General features: G+C 42.3%; 1 protein-coding gene across 2 annotated transcripts in view; it reads right to left on the reverse strand.

Moving 5' to 3' along the window:
• SEL1L3 (SEL1L family member 3) overlaps positions 1 to 18,816 on the reverse strand; it is a 42,994-nt gene that overhangs the window by 10,918 nt on the left and 13,260 nt on the right. Inside the window, exons 6-15 of one of the 2 annotated variants that reach the window (XM_074904617.1) lie at positions 18,281 to 18,336; positions 17,132 to 17,264; positions 16,414 to 16,546; positions 15,546 to 15,692; positions 14,915 to 15,117; positions 13,178 to 13,357; positions 11,938 to 12,057; positions 11,163 to 11,303; positions 3,982 to 4,044; positions 1,523 to 1,699 (exon numbers count right to left, since the gene is read on the reverse strand). In XM_074904617.1, the coding sequence (XP_074760718.1) occupies positions 1,523 to 1,699; positions 3,982 to 4,044; positions 11,163 to 11,303; positions 11,938 to 12,057; positions 13,178 to 13,357; positions 14,915 to 15,117; positions 15,546 to 15,692; positions 16,414 to 16,546; positions 17,132 to 17,264; positions 18,281 to 18,336 (1,353 nt within the window). Of the gene's footprint in view, positions 1 to 1,522; positions 1,700 to 3,981; positions 4,045 to 11,162; positions 11,304 to 11,937; positions 12,058 to 13,177; positions 13,358 to 14,914; positions 15,121 to 15,545; positions 15,693 to 16,413; positions 16,547 to 17,131; positions 17,265 to 18,280; positions 18,337 to 18,816 lie in introns of both variants that reach the window. The other variant, XM_074904616.1, reaches the window with a different exon arrangement.

The raw sequence follows: 18,816 nt of genomic DNA on the forward strand, positions 1-18,816 counted from the left end.
AAGAGGCCATTGGCTAATGAGGGCAAGCCAGTTTAACTACTTTTAATGTACTCAGGTGAAATAAATTCCTTTCTTCTAATTTTTTAATAGTTTAGGCTGGAAAAAGGTTTTTAAAATCATAAATTCTGGTAATATATGGAATGTCAAATAGAAAAGCATCTAAATGTGTAACTTAACACCAGGAAGCATACAAGACTTGTGTGCACTGACAAAAATAAAATTAGTAATTCACTAGTAGGGAGTTTAATAAGGGACTCTGGAGAAGAGACAAAGATTTCCGCACTGGCAATGCCTAAGTGAAGGCTGGGGAACAGCAGCAATGCTCAGTATGTCCAGCAGTGCCCAACCACAGTGCTCAAGCTTCTGAAACTGGTTTATAAAAGATAACACAGACTGAGTAGGCAGGGCCAGAGTCACAGAAGCGGGAGGGGTGTGTGATTCTCAATGCTTTACCCTCAGAAACACTAATCTGTAATGTAAACCAAAGCAGCATACAGCCTGAAATAATTTATATCAGAAGTTTTTTAACCATCGGTATATATTTTCTGTGAGTGAGCAAGGGCTTCAGAGTATCCATCACGGTCATAACAAAATACTTCTCCTTGCCCATGGCTTTGGTGAATAAAGAAACCTGGGCACTTTTCAGTATCCTCTTATAATTGGTCCACTCTGGAATGTGTGTTTTGGTCCCCAGGGAAGGAAAATGTGTTCACCAAATGCACATGTTGGTGAGCACTGCTGCTGTTGGCAGCAGTAATGCTCACTGTCCAGAGTATATACAGATCTCAGAACTCAAAGGCCACACTGGAAACATCTTTCAGCTCCAACCACAAAGTCGACTTGCATTTATTACAGCCTACCTTACTATGTTTGTGCTATTGGTCATAAAATACCTAGTAAATGAAAAGCAGTATAACCAAAGTAGACCCTTCCTCTTGGGGGAAAATTAATTTTGCACATGTCAATGAGAAAAGTTAATAAATGGGCTGTGTCACCAAAAACCAAACCAAAATACTACAGTCTACCAGCACTGTATTAGTTACATTTGCAAGTCTGTCTTGAAGGTCCTTCACTGCAGTTCTGAGATTCACAGAAGCTATGTGAATGCAGCACAGCTGTTCACAAGTTCAGGGACAAGGTTCTGCTGCTTTCATCTATTGTGGAAAGCATCCTTTCCCTATATACTTTCTATCCTAAAACCAAGAGAAACCAAAAAGATCACACGATGTGAAAGCACCCATTATCCTGGCTGCTGTCACAGGAAGCAGAGGCAGTCCCTGGAGCTAAACCTGCACCTGCTTTGTTTCTAAATTAAAGGAATACAAACACACATGTAAGTATGACTGAGACACTGGAGTAATATCTCTCTAAGCAATCTGACTGAATTCTCCAGTAACACCCTTCTTTGTGATAAAAGGTATCAAAATCTGACTCAGAGTGAACATAGCAGTCTCAAGAATAAAGCAAAAACTTCTAAACTGGCCCCTAATGTAAGAAATAGTACTATTAAATATTTACTCACTTGATTTCTACCAGGTATTCCAGGGTAAATCCCATCTAAATAAAGGACTCCAAGGTTGTACGATGCATCTGGATTTCCCAATTCTTCAGCAATTAACCAGTGTTTGGCTGCTTTTCTGTAGTCTCTTTTAAAATTGTGGTAATACCATCCCAATCCATTCACTGCCTGGGGCAAGCCCTTAGAGAAGGAGAAGAACGTCTCAGGTTACACCTTTGACCCTGCTTTGGGTCACTTTGCAATTCCAACCTGGTGCTTGACTCTGGGTGCTTTCGTGACCTTGCCTAGATTCTAGACACCTGGCACAATGATCCACCAAAATTACACCGGTCTAGGACTAAGGGATATAAAGGTTTGCTGGCTTTTTTTCTCACTATTCTTCCTTGTGGCTTTATACTGAGAGCAAGGAATAAGACTCCAGCGTCATCTTATTCTACAGAGTCTCAGCCATGTCTGCATTCAGATTTTTACTTGTTGACAAGAAGAAACTGAGACTTTTTTCACCCGTTTCCTCTGCAAAGCCAAAATGGGGCATCTATTCTTGTGAACTCCCAGAACCTGCTTGACAGGATAAGCAACCAAAAAACCCACTTCTTTGAAACTAGAACATTTCCCTAAGAATAAATAGGAAGCAATGAACATAAAACTTTGTGATGCTGTTTTCAAAATGTCAACCAACATCATACAGATCTGTTTAAGATAGTGCTACATGCTATTACTAAGCTGCATCTTTGCATCAATAATCATAAATCAAGAGAAGAAAATCTTCCTGGGACAGTTTTTATTTTGGCTGTAGTGACTCACTGTCTCCTTGCATAAACTGGTGGGTCATATGGTGGCTGTAGGTATGCCAGCAGTTCAAATTACTCTGTACCAATAAACATGAACATAATATTTACTCCTATTTTATACTATAAGTTTAATAGCAACCACACCAGAACAGGTGAAATAAGGTAAAAACTAGCTAAAACCTCTCAGTACACAAATACAAGTTATTTGCTTGCTGCTGTTGGCACAGTCCCCTGTAATCTCTGTAGAAAGAACTACATACTACTGGCACTTACAAAGGCCCTCTGGAAAAGGATTCCTTTTTCTTTCAGATTTAAACAGTGTTACTAACTTATCCTTTAAAATGCAAAAGCAGTTAAAACTTTTCAATAATTATGGTGTTATTTTTGTATAGAAAACCTGCACTGGCGCATAAGAACATAATCAATGGAATCAAGGAGAGTAAAGAAATTGTTTTCTCTAGGATGCTTCCTGGAATCTGTTCCTCAGATCCTGAATCAAGGGAATTCTGACCACAATGTGAAAGCCACTCAGTTTATTCAAGCCTTTCCCAAACAGGGAATAGAACACATAGTCTCTCCTGTTTCGAGAGCTGTCAATGTGAGTTTAATGGTTGTACTAGATGATCTTCAAGGTCTTTTTCAACCTAGATGTTTTCATGATTCTGTGATTCGGTTTCAAATAAATGATAGAACCAACACAATTCTTTTCTGACAGCGGTCAGCAGTGAAGTCCTATTGTCATTGTCAGTAACTTAACTAGTTCTGGTTCTAGAGCTAGGAAGGTATTCAAGGTCTAGGTACTCTTACATTTTTATACTAAGGACCAGATCATGGCCTGGGTAATCTGACTGCACTTAGATCATCAAATGGAGTGAGGCTCCTCTTCTCTGTGGTGCCTGTCAATATCTCCCCCTGCTATGGAAAAAAGAGAAGGCTTTGGGACATCCAGGTCTTCTGTCTGAAGCGGAGAAGAGCTGGCCAGAGAGAGTGTATGCAGTCTTTTTCCAGTCACCAGCATCCCCTGGAGGAGTCCTAACTCTAAGCAGGAAGAACTAGCCATAAACCACCACAGCTCAGGGGTGGTGGGACAGAAAGCCACCATTCTTCTGCATTCAGCTCTTGTGCTGCAGGAATGCACCATCACTCAGTGCAGACTGCAGAAGTACAATCCAGACTTGGTCTTTAGTCTTTCTCATTCACATTACAACTTAGAGACACTCTGTTATTATAGCAAAACCTGTTGGCATGGATTTTCAAAGATGGCAGTTATCTCCCTGACTCTGGAGAGATCATGTCAAAAGCTCAAGCCTTTTGTATGAAAGTATGAAAGAACATACCTAGTATCGTCTAGAAGAAAGTGGTTAGGAACACGAGGCAAAAACCATACTCCTGGATCAATTATCCACTCTCTAAGTCACTGAACTATCATCAAGTTTCAAAAGATTTAAGTAGAGAGAATTCTTTTTCTTCCACAGAAATTTTGGCTGATTTTGAGAGGTCTAGTTTACCTTTTTGGGAAAATAAAGCTTTCACCATTCATGGTAAAGACACTGGGAGAAGCAACCAGCATTTACACAGAATTATGGTAGTATGCATTTTATACAAATGAGAAGTTATTATTATTAGCACCTGGTATAGGACTTTTACAATAAAGCATTTACTACATTTTACCTTGGCTGCTGCTTTCTTCATCAATTCCAAAGCAAGTTTTGTATTCTTTTTCACACCTTGGCCCTAGGAAATGGATATGTGAAATAATCATTGTTTATAAACACAGAATACAGGCTGATGAAAATTCACATATACACATTCAAAATTGTCCTGGTTCAGCTAGGATAGGGTTAGGTTTCCCCAGCAGAGAGAGAGGGGGAGGGGATCTCCAGCCGGGTTATTCATACCATGCTGGCGTCAGGTCCAGGGGCGGAACCTTTTTTACTTGCTCTTTGGTGGGCTTGGTGGCGGGAACCTGTTCCGTGACCATTTTGCGGTATTTCTCTGTATATCATGTGTCTTGTTCACTGTTATTGCTGTTTATTGTTGTTATCGTTGCCACTGTTGTTGTTCAGATTGTTTTATCACACTGTTGTATTAAATTTCTTCTTATTTTAGCCCAGGTTTGTGCCTCACTGCCAGCCCGACCGGCTGAGGGTGGGGGAGGGGCAACGGCAACGTGCTCTCCGGTCCCGACAGGGCCTAAACCAACACAGCCGTTATTGGCGCCCAATGTGGGGGCTGAAATAGGAATAAAAAGGGACAGACCCTGACCAGAGTGTGATAGAGCAATCTGTTGGGTGTAATTTTTCTGTTTGTATTTGTTTGATAAGAAAATGTTTGCAATGCTGGCCCACTTGTTTGCGTGGTGGGGCTGGATTACCCCTTATATCCAGTGTATGATCCCTGTGGTGGCATTTGTTATCGGTGGAAAATGTATAAAGGGTCTTATGTTGTTATACGGGCTATTGAATGCTTATGCTGCCTTTGCATCGCTGTGTGTGGGGGTGGGCCGGTACCTGTTTGCCGTTTGGGCTTTTGTTAGGGGTACCACCCCCTCTATGGGTGAGCCAGGGGAAGAGATTCTCTCGGCTTTGGGGAGTTTCAATTATCCTTGGAGCCTGCAGGCCAGTGTGATTGTGGCACAATGCCTTCTGAATGTCTGCCTGATTTCGGTTTTGGCCATGCGGCACTTCTCTAACAACAGCAGTGCCCGGAAACCTGCCCCGAGGTCAGGTAATAGTGAGTGGCAAGGGGTGTGGGTAAAGATGGGCAAAGGCCTGAGTCAGTGGGCACGCCCAATGCTTTGGAACTTCACTCCTGAGCAAATGCAGAGCCCTGAGAAGCTGATGGAGTACTTAGAAAGGGTGTGTTACCAAGCGGGCAAAACCCAGGAGACACAAATCACCACAATGTGTCGGGGACTTGCCCATGCCTACTGTGTCCTCTTTAATACCACCCACTGCCCTCAAGGGGAAGAAAAGGCCACAGAAGCTGAAACAATATCTGAACCGGGGGCACAGGCAGAGCCAGTCTCAGTTGCCTCCACCAGCACAGCGACCGAGCCAGAGAGCCAGCCAGTGCCAGTGTCAGTCTCCCCGATACAGAAAACAAAATATACCAGAAAGTCAGTTCGCAGAGTGAGGGATGGGGAAGAGCCAGGCCCATCACGGGAACAGGAGGAAGGACCAGAGGTGATCGTCTGATCTCTGTCCCCGACTGAGCTGCGAGATATGCGGAGAGATTTCGGCCGCCTGGGAGGCGAGCAGATTTGCACCTGGCTGCTCCGATGCTGGGACAATGGAGCCAGTGCTTTTGAGATGGAGGGGAGAGAGGCCAAGCAGCTGGGATCTTTGGCCAAGGATGCTGGCATTGATAGGGAAATAGGGAAGCAGACTCAAACCCTCAGCCTTTGGAAGCGACTCCTGCTCAGTGTAAGGGAGAGGCACCCCTACAAGGATGATATCCTATGTCAGCTGAGCAAATGGACCAGCATTGAGAAAGGCATCCAGAACCTCAGGGAACTGGCTGTGTTTGAGATGATCTATGGCGATCTGAATAATCAACAGTCACCCATGGACCCAGATCAGGCCCCTTGCATACACCTGATGTGGCGAAAGTTCCTGAAGAGCGCACCAGAAGCACACTCGAAAGCACTGGCCATAGTGTCCTGGTGGACAGACACCCAGACTCTACCAGTGGATAGAGTGGTTGGCAAGCTCCGGCAATATGAGGGAAATCTCCCTTCATCTCACCATTCCCTGGTCTCAGCTGTGGAGGAACTGTTTCAGAGGATCCAAAAAATGGAAGAGGACATGTCCTACATTCCACCTGCACGGGCTGATGTCTCAGCCATTAGAAGTAAACGTTTCCCCACCCAAGAGAAAGGCAGCAGAAGGTACACACCACGAGGCACCCTGTGGTTTTTCCTCCGCAACCATGGAGAAAACATGAGGAGGTGGGATGGACAGCCCACTGCTGCCCTAGCTGCATGAGTAGATCAGCTGAAAGGGAAGACCATCACAAAAGGGGAGTCCTCCAAGAAAAGCACAGCTTCAGTGTCCAGTCAGAAATCCCCCAGACAGAATAGAATGGTGAACGTTATGTCTGAACCTCTTGAGGGGACCCATAAATCGTTCTTGCAGGAAATGAGTGATGATGAGCAGGATTAGAGGGGCCCTGCCTCCAGCCAGGTGGAGGAAAGGGATAATCGGATTTACTGGACAGTGTGGATCCGATGGCCTGGCACATCAGACCCACAAGAGTATAAGGCTTTTGTGGACACTGGCGCACAGTGATGGCACCATGATGCCATCGAGCTACAGTGGGGTGGAATCCATCTGCATCTCCGGAGTGACAGGGGGATCCCAACAGCTGACTGTACTGGAAGCTGAAGTGACCCTGACTGGGAGGGACTGGCATAAGCACCCCATTGTGACTGGCCCAGATGCCCCGTGCATCCTGGGCATAGACTATCTCAGGAGAGGGAACTTCAAAGACCCAGAAAGGTACCGGTGGGCTTTTGGTGTAGCTGCCCTGGAGGAGGTTGAACAGTTGTCCACCTTACCCGGCCTCTCAGAGGATCCCTCAGTGGTGGGGCGGCTTAAGGTTGAGGAGCAGCGAGTGCCGATTGCTACCAGGACGGTGCACCGGCGGCAGTACTGCACCAACCGAGATTCCCTCATCCCCATCCATCAGCTGATCCGTCAACTAGAAAGCCAGAAGGTGATCAGCAAAACTCACTCACCCTTCAACAGTCCTATATGGCCAGTGAGAAAGCCTCATGGTGAATGGAGGCTAACTGTGGACTACCGTGGCCAGAATGAAGTTACGCCAGCAACGAGTGCTGCAGTGCCGGACATGCTAGAGCTCCAGTATGAACTGGAGTCGAAGGCAGCCAAGTGGTACGCCACGACTGACATTGCTAACGCGTTCTTCTCCATTCCAATAGTGCCAGAGTGCAGGCCACAGTTTGCGTTCACTTGGAGAGGCATCCAGTACACCTGGAATCGATTGCCCCAGGGGTGGAACCACAGTTCCACCATTTGCCATGGACTGGTCCATACTGCACTGGAGAAAGGTGGGGCTCCAGAACACCTGCAGTACATTGATGACATCATTGTATGGGGGAACACAACTGAGGAAGTCTTTGAGAAAGGGAAGAAGATAATTGAAATCCTCCTGAAGGCTGGCTTTGCCATTAAGCAAAAGAAAGTTATGGGGCCTGCAAGGGAAATTCAATTCCTAAGAATAAAATGGCAAAATGGGCGTCACCACATCCCAATGGAGGTGATAAACAAGATAACAGCCATGGCCCCACCAACCTCTAAAAAGGAGACTCAGTCTTTCCTGGGCGCTGTGGGGTTCTGGAGGATGCACACCCCGAACTACAGCCTGATTGTGAGCCCTCTCTACCATGTAACCCGTAAGAAGAACGATTTTGAATGGGGCCCTGAGCAACAACAATCCTTTGAACAGATTAAATGGGAGATTGCCCAGGCAGTAGCCCTCGGGCCAGTCCGGGAAGGGCAGGAGGTTAAGAACATGCTCTATACCGCAGCCGGGGAGAATGGCCCTACCTGGAGCCTCTGGCAGAGAGCACCTGGGGAAACCCGAGGCCGACCTCTAGGCTTTTGGAGCCGGGGATACAAAGGCTCTGAAGCTAATTACACACCAACTGAGAAGGAGATACTGGCAGCGTACGAAGGAGTTCGGGCTGCCTCAGAAGTGGTCGGCACTGAAACACAGCTCCTCCTGGCACCCCGACTGCCGGTGCTGGGGTGGATGTTCAAAGGAAAGGCGTCCTCCACGCATCATGCCACATGGAGTAAATGGGTTGCGTTGATAACACAACGGGCTCAAATAGGGAACCCCAGCCGCCCAGGAATACTAGAAGTAATCACGAACTGGCCAGAGAGCAAAGATTCCGGGATGTCACCAGAACAGGAGGTGACATGTGCTAAGGAGGCCCCACCATATAACGAGCTGCCGGATGAGAGAAGCGATATGCCCTGTTCACTGATGGGTCTTGTCGCATTGCAGGAAAACATCGACGATGGAAGGCTGCTGTGTGGAGTCCCACACGACGGGTCACTGAAGCTGCTGAGGGACAGGGTGAATCCAGCCAATTTGCAGAGGTGAAAGCCGTCCAGCTTGCTTTGGATATTGCTGAGCGGGAAAAGTGGCTGAGGCTCTACCTCTACACCGACTCGTGGGCAGTGGCGAATACCCTGTGGAAATGGCTGCAGCAATGGAAGCAGAACAACTGGCAACGTAAGGGTAAAACCGTCTGGGCTGCTGAAGTATGGCAGGACATTGCAGCCTGTGTGGAGAACCTCGTTGTGAAGGTGCGCCATGTGGATGCCCATGTACCCAAGAGTCGGGCCACTGATGAACATCGACACAACCAGCAGGCAGACCAAGCTGCTAAGATTAGAGTGGCTCAGGTGGACTTGGACTGGCAGCACAAAGGTGAACTGTTCATAGCCCGGTGGGCCCATGAGACCTTGGGCCACCAAGGTAGAGATGCAACATACAGGTGGGCTCGAGATCGAGGGGTGGACCTCACCATTGACACCATTGCAGAGATCATCCACGGATGTAAGATGTGTGCTACCATCAAACATGCCAAGCGGGTGAAGCCCCAGCAAAATGGAGAGCGATGGCTGAAATATAGATATGGAGAGGCCTGGCAGATCGACTGCATCACACTGCCACAGACCCGCCACAGGAAGCGCCACGTGCTCACAATGGTGGAAGTAACCACTGGATGGCTGGAAGCTTACCCAGCACCCCACGCCAACGCCCAAAACACCATCCTGGGCCTTGAAACCCAAGTCCTGTGGCGACACGGCACCCCAGAGAGAATTGAGTCAGACAATGGGACCCACTTCTGAAACAACCTCATAAATGCCTGGGCAGAAGAACACGGCATCGAGTGGGTCTACCATATCCCCTACCACGCACCAGCCTCTGGGAAGATCGAGCGCTACAATGGACTGTTAAAAACCACATTGAAAGCACTGGGAGGTGGGACCTTCAAAGACTGGGACATGCATCTAGCAAAGGCCACCTGGCTAGTCAACACAAGAGGGTCTGCCAGTCGAGCTGGCCTGGCTCAGTCGAAACCTCCACGTGCTGTAGACGGGGATAAAGTCCCTGTGGTGCGCATGAGGAATATATTGGGGAAAATGGTCTGGTTTAGTCCTGCACCAGGCAAAGGTAAAGGCAAACCCATCCACGGGATTGCTTTTGCCCAAGGACCTGGGTGTACCTGGTGGGTGATGCAGGACAATGGAGAGGTCCGATGCGTACCACAGGGGGACTTGATTCTGGGTGAGAACATGCCGTGAACTATGCTGTGCCTTTGTAAATTATTACTTTGTTATTGTTAACTGCTAAATGGCAGCTGGACATGGCGCAGATGGTATAGAATAAAGAGGTGGATTATGTCCTGGTTCAGCTAGGATAGGGTTAGGTTTCCCCAGCAGAGAGAGAGGGGGAAGGGATCTCCAGCCGGGTTATTCATACCATGCTGGTGTCAGGTCCAGGGGCGGAACCTTTTTTACTTGCTCTTTGGTGGGCTTGGTGGCGGGAACCTGTTTCCGTGACCAGTTAGCAGTATTTCTCTGTATATCGTTTGTCTTGTTCACTATTATTGCTGTTTATTGTCGTTATCATTGCTACTGTTGTTGTTCAGATTGTTTTATCACACTGTTGTATTAAATTTCTTCTTATTTTAGCCCAGGTTTGTGCCTAACTTCCAGCCTGACCAGCTGCGGGTGGGGGAGGGGCAACGTCAACGTGCTCTCCGGTCCCAGCAGGGCTTAAACTACAACAAAAATGCATTTTAACACTGATACTATTATTTACTGGGTGTTATTTGGCTTTAAACAGCTACAACAAAAAAAGGAGCTATGTGCTCATCCTTCATTCACAGCTTTAAAAAATCTCAATGATTCAGTCTCAGAAAAATTATTTCACCAGTCGATCCAAGTCATTTTTATGGGTAAGTATCACAGATCTTTAATTTTTAGCAGCTAAGGAAGAATGAATAGCATTCAAGGATGCATAGATTGTTCACAATTTGGCAAAGAGTAAAAGCTCTCAGCCTTCCTGAAGAGGATGACAGAGTGTCTCCAAAGGAAATACACAGATGTTAATGCTGGTGATGTCCATATAAATTAATTCCAGACATGGGCCCAACAGACTATGGGTGCTCAAAATAAACACAAGCAAAACTTAAGGAAGCATTTTGTAGAGAACAGCCCTCCACCATCAAAGGAATGAGATAAAGACCTAACAGTTCTTCACTAATATCTCTAACCTTTAGTACTGTTGAATGTCTTATGGGTGACATGACTTAGCTGATACAACTTATTTGACTCAGGTAGGGTTACATCCGAGTTTAGCCTCTGCTATCTACTGCTTCTAGCAAGGAAAAACTAACTGCATGCAGAGTCTAATTCCTACTAAAAAAAAAATTCCCAAAGATTTAATAAAGGGCATTCTAAGAAAGGATCGAACTTCACCTACATCTCTACATCAGAAACTATGCCTACTAGTTGGTTAGATTTTTGAGGTGAAAATCCATTAGGAAAACTAGGACCCACAATTTAGGTGGCATTTTGATCCTGAATCTGGTTAGGAACAAAGTGACGAAACCGCTTTTAACTTGCTCTTTTTAAAATTTTTGCATGTACTTGGTAAAACTCAACATTAGCTTCATAACTATTGGCTGATTTTTAGAGTAAATCTAAAAGCACTTCTATACACTGTCACAGTGTGTCACTGCAGATAACTTACAAACACCCATGTCACAGGAATAATTTTTTTAAAGTGAAATATGAAACATGACTTACCTTAAATAACACAATGGCATAATCATATATTAACACTGGATCTTCTGTTTCTATTGCACCCTTTGCATACCATTCTATTGCAGCTTCAGGATTTTTTGCCACTCCTTGTTGGCCCCAAAACAGCATCTGAGCCAATCGTTGCTAGAAGAAAACATAAGCACTTAATGCTATAAATGCTAATATCGAAACTGGAATTTCAGGAGCAGACCTTTTCAGGCTTAAATGCATTTTAAATGTGTGAAGGAACTAGCTATATGTCCTCAACAGTTTGAAAACAATTGGTTGTCAGGAATATTCAGACGGCTTCCCAGTGGTGAAATGTACTGTTATTACATCTATTGCAGGGTTATTTTTTACAGCTGTCAGTACCATGAAAGTCTGGCTTGATTTAAGTGCAGAGGTAAGTGATAAAAGCAGATTTGATGCATGCAAATGGCTCACTATTACAACATAGTGCTCCTGGTCTCAGGTCAGCAGCAATAATCACACTGTGTCAAATAAGAACCCACGAAAAATGATCAGAGAAGGTGGCTGCTAAATCTTGACAACTCTTCCCTTTGGCTTGCATCATTGTTACAGCTTTTCACATGGTCACTGGATATTATCAGACAGAAACATCGGAAATAATTCAAGCTCATAAAAAAGAAGCAGTTCTGGGTAGAAAGAGAAAACACCTGTCCCACTCCACTCTCCTCCACCACTTTCCTACGTAGTCTATAGATGTACATACATGACGTGTATAAAACCAAGAAAGGGGAAATATATTACTTTATACCTGTGCAGCTGCATTTCCTCTTGTTGCTTCATGTTTTAACCACATAAAGACATCACCATTTTCTTTCGTCTGAGCTTTCAGAAGTTCATCATCCATCAGCCTTATAGTTTCAACAAATGCCTGAAGAGTTGGTGAACAGGAAAGAATTATTACACAATGAATTCACAGATCTGCCACCAAAATGAAAATGTTGCTCATTTCCTGTTTATCTCAAAAAATTGGTGATCAATTCTGGGGTTTAAAATTCTCATCAACCCTCTGCTGGCCAGTGCATTAAGAACCATCCTTATATACAGTGTAAAAACCATTTACGGCTTTGTTATAGTACAAAACTGTAAGTCTAATCTGCACTGGAAAGATATGCAAGAAGTCAACAACTGAAAAAAACTCTCTCCTTTTGTAGTTTTAAATGCACTTAATAAGGGCAAAGAAGTGCTTTTAAGCCTTTTAAGGCTCTTTAGTTTCTACAGAAATCTCTTAAGAGATAAAAATAAGGCTGGCAAAATGCTTGACAAAGACCTGCCCTAGAGCACTTTTATCTAGGTGGCTGTCGGCTGATTTTTAGTTTTTCAGCAATCAAAGCCTCATTATTTGTTGCACAATAATCACTCTTTCTGATAAGCCAGGATCCTAGTAATGGCCTACCTGGAGTACTCTTTACAGATCAAGTTGTGCAACCTCCTGTTTAGGAGCTCACTCTAAAAATCACTGTACTGTAACTTTATGTCATCAAATAGCTATTTAATAGCCAAATCTTTACATGCGATTACAGAAAAGGTACAAGTAGGGAGAAGACAATAAATTTTCTGCTGAACTTCATGATGTTTGGCTATTTATTAAGCAACTGATCTGCTGTTTCAATTAACAGTTAAAAATCTGAGTGAGGAATTAGGGCCCAAGAATAAGACTTTGACTTCACTGAAAGACAGGTGAGCGAACAATTGCTGCTGGTCTCAGATCAGCAGCAATAACTGCACTGTGTCAAATACAAACCTTGCTAAGAACTGAACTAATGATCCCTACATGTAATTTGGGGGAATTTGTGACAATCATAATGGTTCGGGTTGGAAGACACCTTTAAAGATCATTTAGTTCAACACCTCTGCCACGGGCAGGGACACCAATCACAACAGCTAACACGTGTAAATCAAGACAAAAATGTTCTGGCCACATAATTAATATTAATATATGAAAAGTCATTTGCACAGAAAACATATTCAGATACTTGTAACTTTTTTACCTGTTCCCCTTTTATAGTGTGTTGATCCAATGATGTCTTTATTGCAATATTACTGTAATAAGCATACGACAGCTCCAAATCAAGTGGATAGTTATTAATGCCTTGGTAATGTTTATAGCCAAGATTCATCACAGCAAGTCTCTCATTCCCCTGAGCACCAACCAAACTATACAGCAGTCCCTGGCAAAAATCAACAGACATAATAAAGAGTGAATTCACTGCACATCTCACAAGTTTAGCACTTTGGTTGAGGTTTATAGGGAACGGTGTTCATACTGATAGCTGATATAATAGCTATACCATGCAAACAGAGTTACAGAATCAAGCACAGCCCTAAAGTAGTTAAATGTAGTCTTCTACATGTACAGAAAGGTTTGAAAGAAAAACTAGACTCTCTAAATACTTTTCAAGTACTGCACTTATTCACCATTAAGTGTGCAGCATTTTTTTAATGCCACTTTATTATAGTGTTAATTATACTCTGACACTTTTTATGCTCAGCAGTGACTTAACTAGTCTCACTGATGACAACTGAAGTTTTCACACTGAATTTAGTGGAAACATATGGAAGTTAACAAACAGCACTTGAAAATCTTACCCTAAGGACCTGACAGGACTAGAAGGATGGGACTGGTGGCTGACAGGGTTTCAGCAAAAAGCTCCCTTGAGATACATGTTAATTGGTACTAGAGATAGTCTAGGTACCGCATATTTGCCAAAACCGTTTTCAGCACTACTATTATTTTTCACCTGCACAATAATAAAAACACTGGTGTTCCATCTCCACTGGATATTAAATTATCTCCTACACTATATGGAGTAGATTCAATAATGAAATTATTTAGCCTCCGTAATTAGCAGCATGTATACTCTATAATTAGAGTATAAAAAAGGCTCCTGTCTAAGGTTTCTTGTGTTTGAGAAACTGGAGTGAGCTTGGTCTCAGGCTGGCCTCTCAGGGGATCTTCTGATCTAGTATCCTGTAACCATGTTAGGCAGATCTGCTATTCTTTATAAGCATTTTATATTACACTATTATATCACAATTAAATATCCGTTGGCAACTTCAGCATAGCCCTCTTTCAGTAATATATAAACGTCTCCCCTTTATTTGACCTTGCAATGGAATTGCATGGAATCATTTCAGTTATTTGCAACCTACCTAAAAGGTCAGGAGTTCACATGCTCTTCAGTTGCTTAGCTGAAGCATGGTCAGGGTTTTTTCCAAAAGAAAACTGTTGTACTTTGGTTACCTTTAATCATTTGACATAACATACTCAGTACCATGGTTTTGCAGGCTGTAAAATGGGACTTCTTTCCTGACTGTACTATGCAACCTTTCCACTTTAGGAGATTTGCCTGACATGAGACTTTCTTCATACCCATCTACAAATGACAGTGGGTGACTTGAGGGTTATTACGTCATCCTACCTCCCCAGTGACTGGGAAGAGAAGTATGTTCCATGCTGTTCACTTTACCACCATTTTTAGGTCTTACTAAATCACCGATTTCCTTGTTCTAGATGAGCAGGATAGATTTCCACCATCAGGACTTCATAAAGACTTCACTGCCATCAGGCTATTTAGGAGTAGCTGTATTGGGGAATCCCTTCAACCACAGCCTAGATCTGGAGGCCACTTCACATTATTTAATTCAATTGATCATAAATTAATTTAATTTCTAAACTGCCTTTTAATAAATTTCACAGACATAACCAAACATATTAAACATACTACCTTTGTACGATCCACAGACACACCGAGCCCTGTTTCAAATATAACTGCAAGGAAATAGGAAGCCTTATGGTATCCACAACAACTGGAATCCACCAAGAGAGGGACAGAGGAGCCTATATTGCTGAGGCCATCGGCACTGGACAGACCTTTTGTGACCTTCTCAAATATCCTCCGGCCAACTTCTAGAACTGTATCACTTCCATCTTCTGACACGAAAAATAAAACATAGGACGCATAGTTATTGCAAGAGTTAAATCAGGAACTGATTTCCCCTCCTTATTTTAATGGAACTGAGATAGATTCTGTTATTTCTCATGCTGAATGGTATTCTCAATGCAAACAACCAAAATTCCTAGAGATACAAGGTCCTATTGAATAGGAAGGGTAAATAAAAATCCGAAAGACCATCTCGAAGTAACTAACCACTAAAAATGTAAGGATATCCCTATTTCTTGCTACATAATAAGCCATCCTCCATTTGCAGCACAACATGTAAGCCACATGACATTCCTTCTCTAAATTAGCTGATATGAAAAAAAATGTATAAAACATGAACTGAAGTCAAAACATACTAACTTACATGACATATATTGCGGAGTTATTTAATAACAATAAAATAAAATATGATTACCATCTGGAGCACTGAAATCCATCTCTTTTAACAGTCTGAATAAAATGTGGTACTTTTCCCTGAGCTCTCTGCCCCACATGAAGGCATCACATTTGGATTTTTCTCCATATTTGTTAATCAGCTCCAAATAATAGTTTTCATAGTAACCTAGAGAACACAACACATTTAAGACATGAAAGCTGATTTGGCTGGTCTTTGAAACAAGCTTCTGGTAGAAAAAGCCCACATTTCTATGGTAAACTAAAAAATCATGGACAAGATGAGCACATCTCTTACACAAAGTAGTACTAAAAACTCATACAGCTAGCACAGACCACTTACATAAGATTTCTTCTACTCTCTTCTGTACTTTGGTCATAATGCATGCAATTGAATTCTAATTGGAAACATAAGCTAGTTTTCAGCACACATTTAAGCTATGTTACTCTTCTTTCACTGAAGTGGTTGCTTTGCTATAAACCTGTCAATTACTGCACATTAGGCAACCGTGGCAGAGACATTCTAGCAAAAACCATCCATTTTTGGGAAATGGCTTAGAATGCATGTGCCTTTAGGGTCATTTGGGAATGAAAGGCAATTGAATAGCTTGAAAGTATTTCTTTGTCCCTTTATGCATTGTCTTATAAGAGAAGAAATATCAAGAACATGATGTAAGTTTGTATTCCACGGCACAACAGTCTTCGCAGGGACAAAAATACCAGTTTTAGCTACCATTGACAAGGCTAAATTCTTCAAATTGCCTTTATTCTTGTTATGGCTGAATTTAAGTTTACTTTTGATGACTATTATCCAGATCCTGGTAAAAGGAAAGAAAACAGGTGTCCAAAGATGACAGTTTAAAATTCATATCTCACAGATCAACACTTACAACTTCTTCGTGCTTTTTCACCTTGCCTTACAGTGTATCTGTACTCATAAACTATTTCTTGAATGTCCATACATCTCTCATAGTAGAGTTCAATTTGTTCCACTGTTTCTTTGTCATGAAGAGGGTTAGAAATCTATAAAAAGGCAAATGATGGATAAATGGCATCTACAGTATCTGATATTGTCTATGTTTGGCTAGTAGGCAAATACCAAAAGGAAACAGACTGTTTACTACAATCAGCTTATCTGGCACATCATGTTAATGTGCCAGACAACCTGATGCTGGCCACAATAGACTAGGACTTTAAACAGTCAGCATAATCCAAGAAACTGTGTATGAACTTCCAAAACTGACCAAGCCTATGTGACTTTTACCATTGATTTCAACAAAACCATAAATAAATCAAATGTGTTCAATACTGGATCATCAAAATCTCTGGGAAACAAAGCAATACTGAAAATAAGTCCTTACTTAAATATAGATTTAGGAACATTACTTTACATACTCTCTTCTAGAAGTCTTATCTTTAAGCATCTGAAGTGGTAACTAAACATTCCTACATTTCAACAGAAAATGATGATATTTTGGTTATATATTCCCAAGTACTATTATGCTTCACAGCAAATTTATCACTTGGTAAGAGCTTCAGTTAAAAAAAATAAACCAGCCATAGCTGGCTGCTAATATTTAAACATTTCCAAATACTGCTTTTGTTTACCTGTTCTGTTTCCAATACATTGAGACGATAGTATTTCACAGGTCCAAAAAATCCTTCAATACCATTTACGTATCCACTGCCTCCAAGAACAAAGTATCCAGCAGTGTCATCATAATAGAAATCTTCCCTAAAACTTGAGAACACGAAAGAAAAGCTGTTTATCAAGAGGTACTATGAAAGAAAAAGAAGAAATCTGTATCTCAGAATTTCCGTAACTGACAGCTTTAAACTCATTGCCAGTATCTTTCTTTTCTCATCTGTTTACTCTCAAGATCTAGTCTGCAATTTAATGTGATAAATTCTGGAGTAAATTTAACAAACCCCATGTCTACAAACATATTTAATCAGCAGGGTGTTTGATTTTTCTGACCTGTAGGTATCTTCTGCTCTTTTATGTATCATTACACAAGCTCAAAGATTTCAGTTCCACCTCTCCCTTGCACTTTTCTAAAATTGGCACGTGAAAACTTAAGTTATCTGTCTCCTAGACACTACTATCTACAAATTTACCATTTCTAGTTTGTAAACAATAGCAGAGAAGGAACAACACTGAAGTCTGCCTTGCAATTTACTGTTACATAGTTTCCATATTAAAAGGGATTTTTTTTCAATTATTTCACAAGAAAGAGTCACTCTTAAATTACAGTGAAAAAGAACAATTAAAGATCCATTTAAAAAAATATTCAGTTGCTTACATTAGAAGGATAGAATAGAGCAAGAACATTTTTGGTAGAAATTTTCCTCTCTACCTAAGCAAAGCAGGTAACAATTTCACCAGTGAAATCCTGGCTCTCTCACAGCAACAGCAAAACCTCCCTTGACTTCAGTAACGCCAAGACTTCATCTGAAGACTGATCCTAATGCCACTGACCTTCCAATCAATTTTTAGTGAAGGTTATCGGATTCTAGTACTAGATCACGCAGCATGTTAACTCAACTAGTTCATGGCATTAACAAAGTTATTCAGCTCATGCTCACTGTAAGCACAGTAATGCAAACTAGTTTTGAAAGAGTTGAGTGGAAAAGACCACAGACATTTTGAAAATTGTTTGGAAGTTCAGTTACAAACTTGTGCTCTCCTTCTCCCATTTTCCATAACTGAACACACACACACACATATTACTTAACAAAGAGGAAAATGCTGCTTACGTAAAAGACTGATGATGATGTCTTTTCAAATTCTTCCCAACACTACTAACTTCGATCTAAAAGAACACAAAATATTAATTATAATAAACAAAATATTACAAGGTACAATTATTAATCCATTTCAGCTCACAGCTCAGATTACAGGTGCAGCTTGTTGCACTTCCTCTGCACTAAAGAAGATGGTGTCATGTATTCGATATGTGTCAGAAGAGTTTAATAGAAAGCGTTGGCACTGGTCTGTCCTGATCAACCACGAGCACAAAAAATTGCAAAAATAGCACAGATGTTGCCTACTTCAGCTATTTCATTCCTGTGCTCAGTTGCAATCTGTACTTTGCTGAAGCTTTTATTCTTTTCCGAAGTGTGAAAGGCTGTTTTGCTTTTATATAGAAGAGATGCCAAATGAAGAGAATATTGATCTCCTCAAGAAATTGCAGCTTACAGGTGAAGAACAGCCATAAAGCTAATGTAACAGGCCATGATTTAAAAAAATCTGGGTTCAACTCCTACTTCTACAGTAAGTGTACTTTCAGTAG

Source organism: Athene noctua, chromosome 4, assembly GCF_965140245.1.
Source record: "Athene noctua chromosome 4, bAthNoc1.hap1.1, whole genome shotgun sequence".
Lineage (NCBI taxonomy): Eukaryota > Metazoa > Chordata > Aves > Strigiformes > Strigidae > Athene > Athene noctua.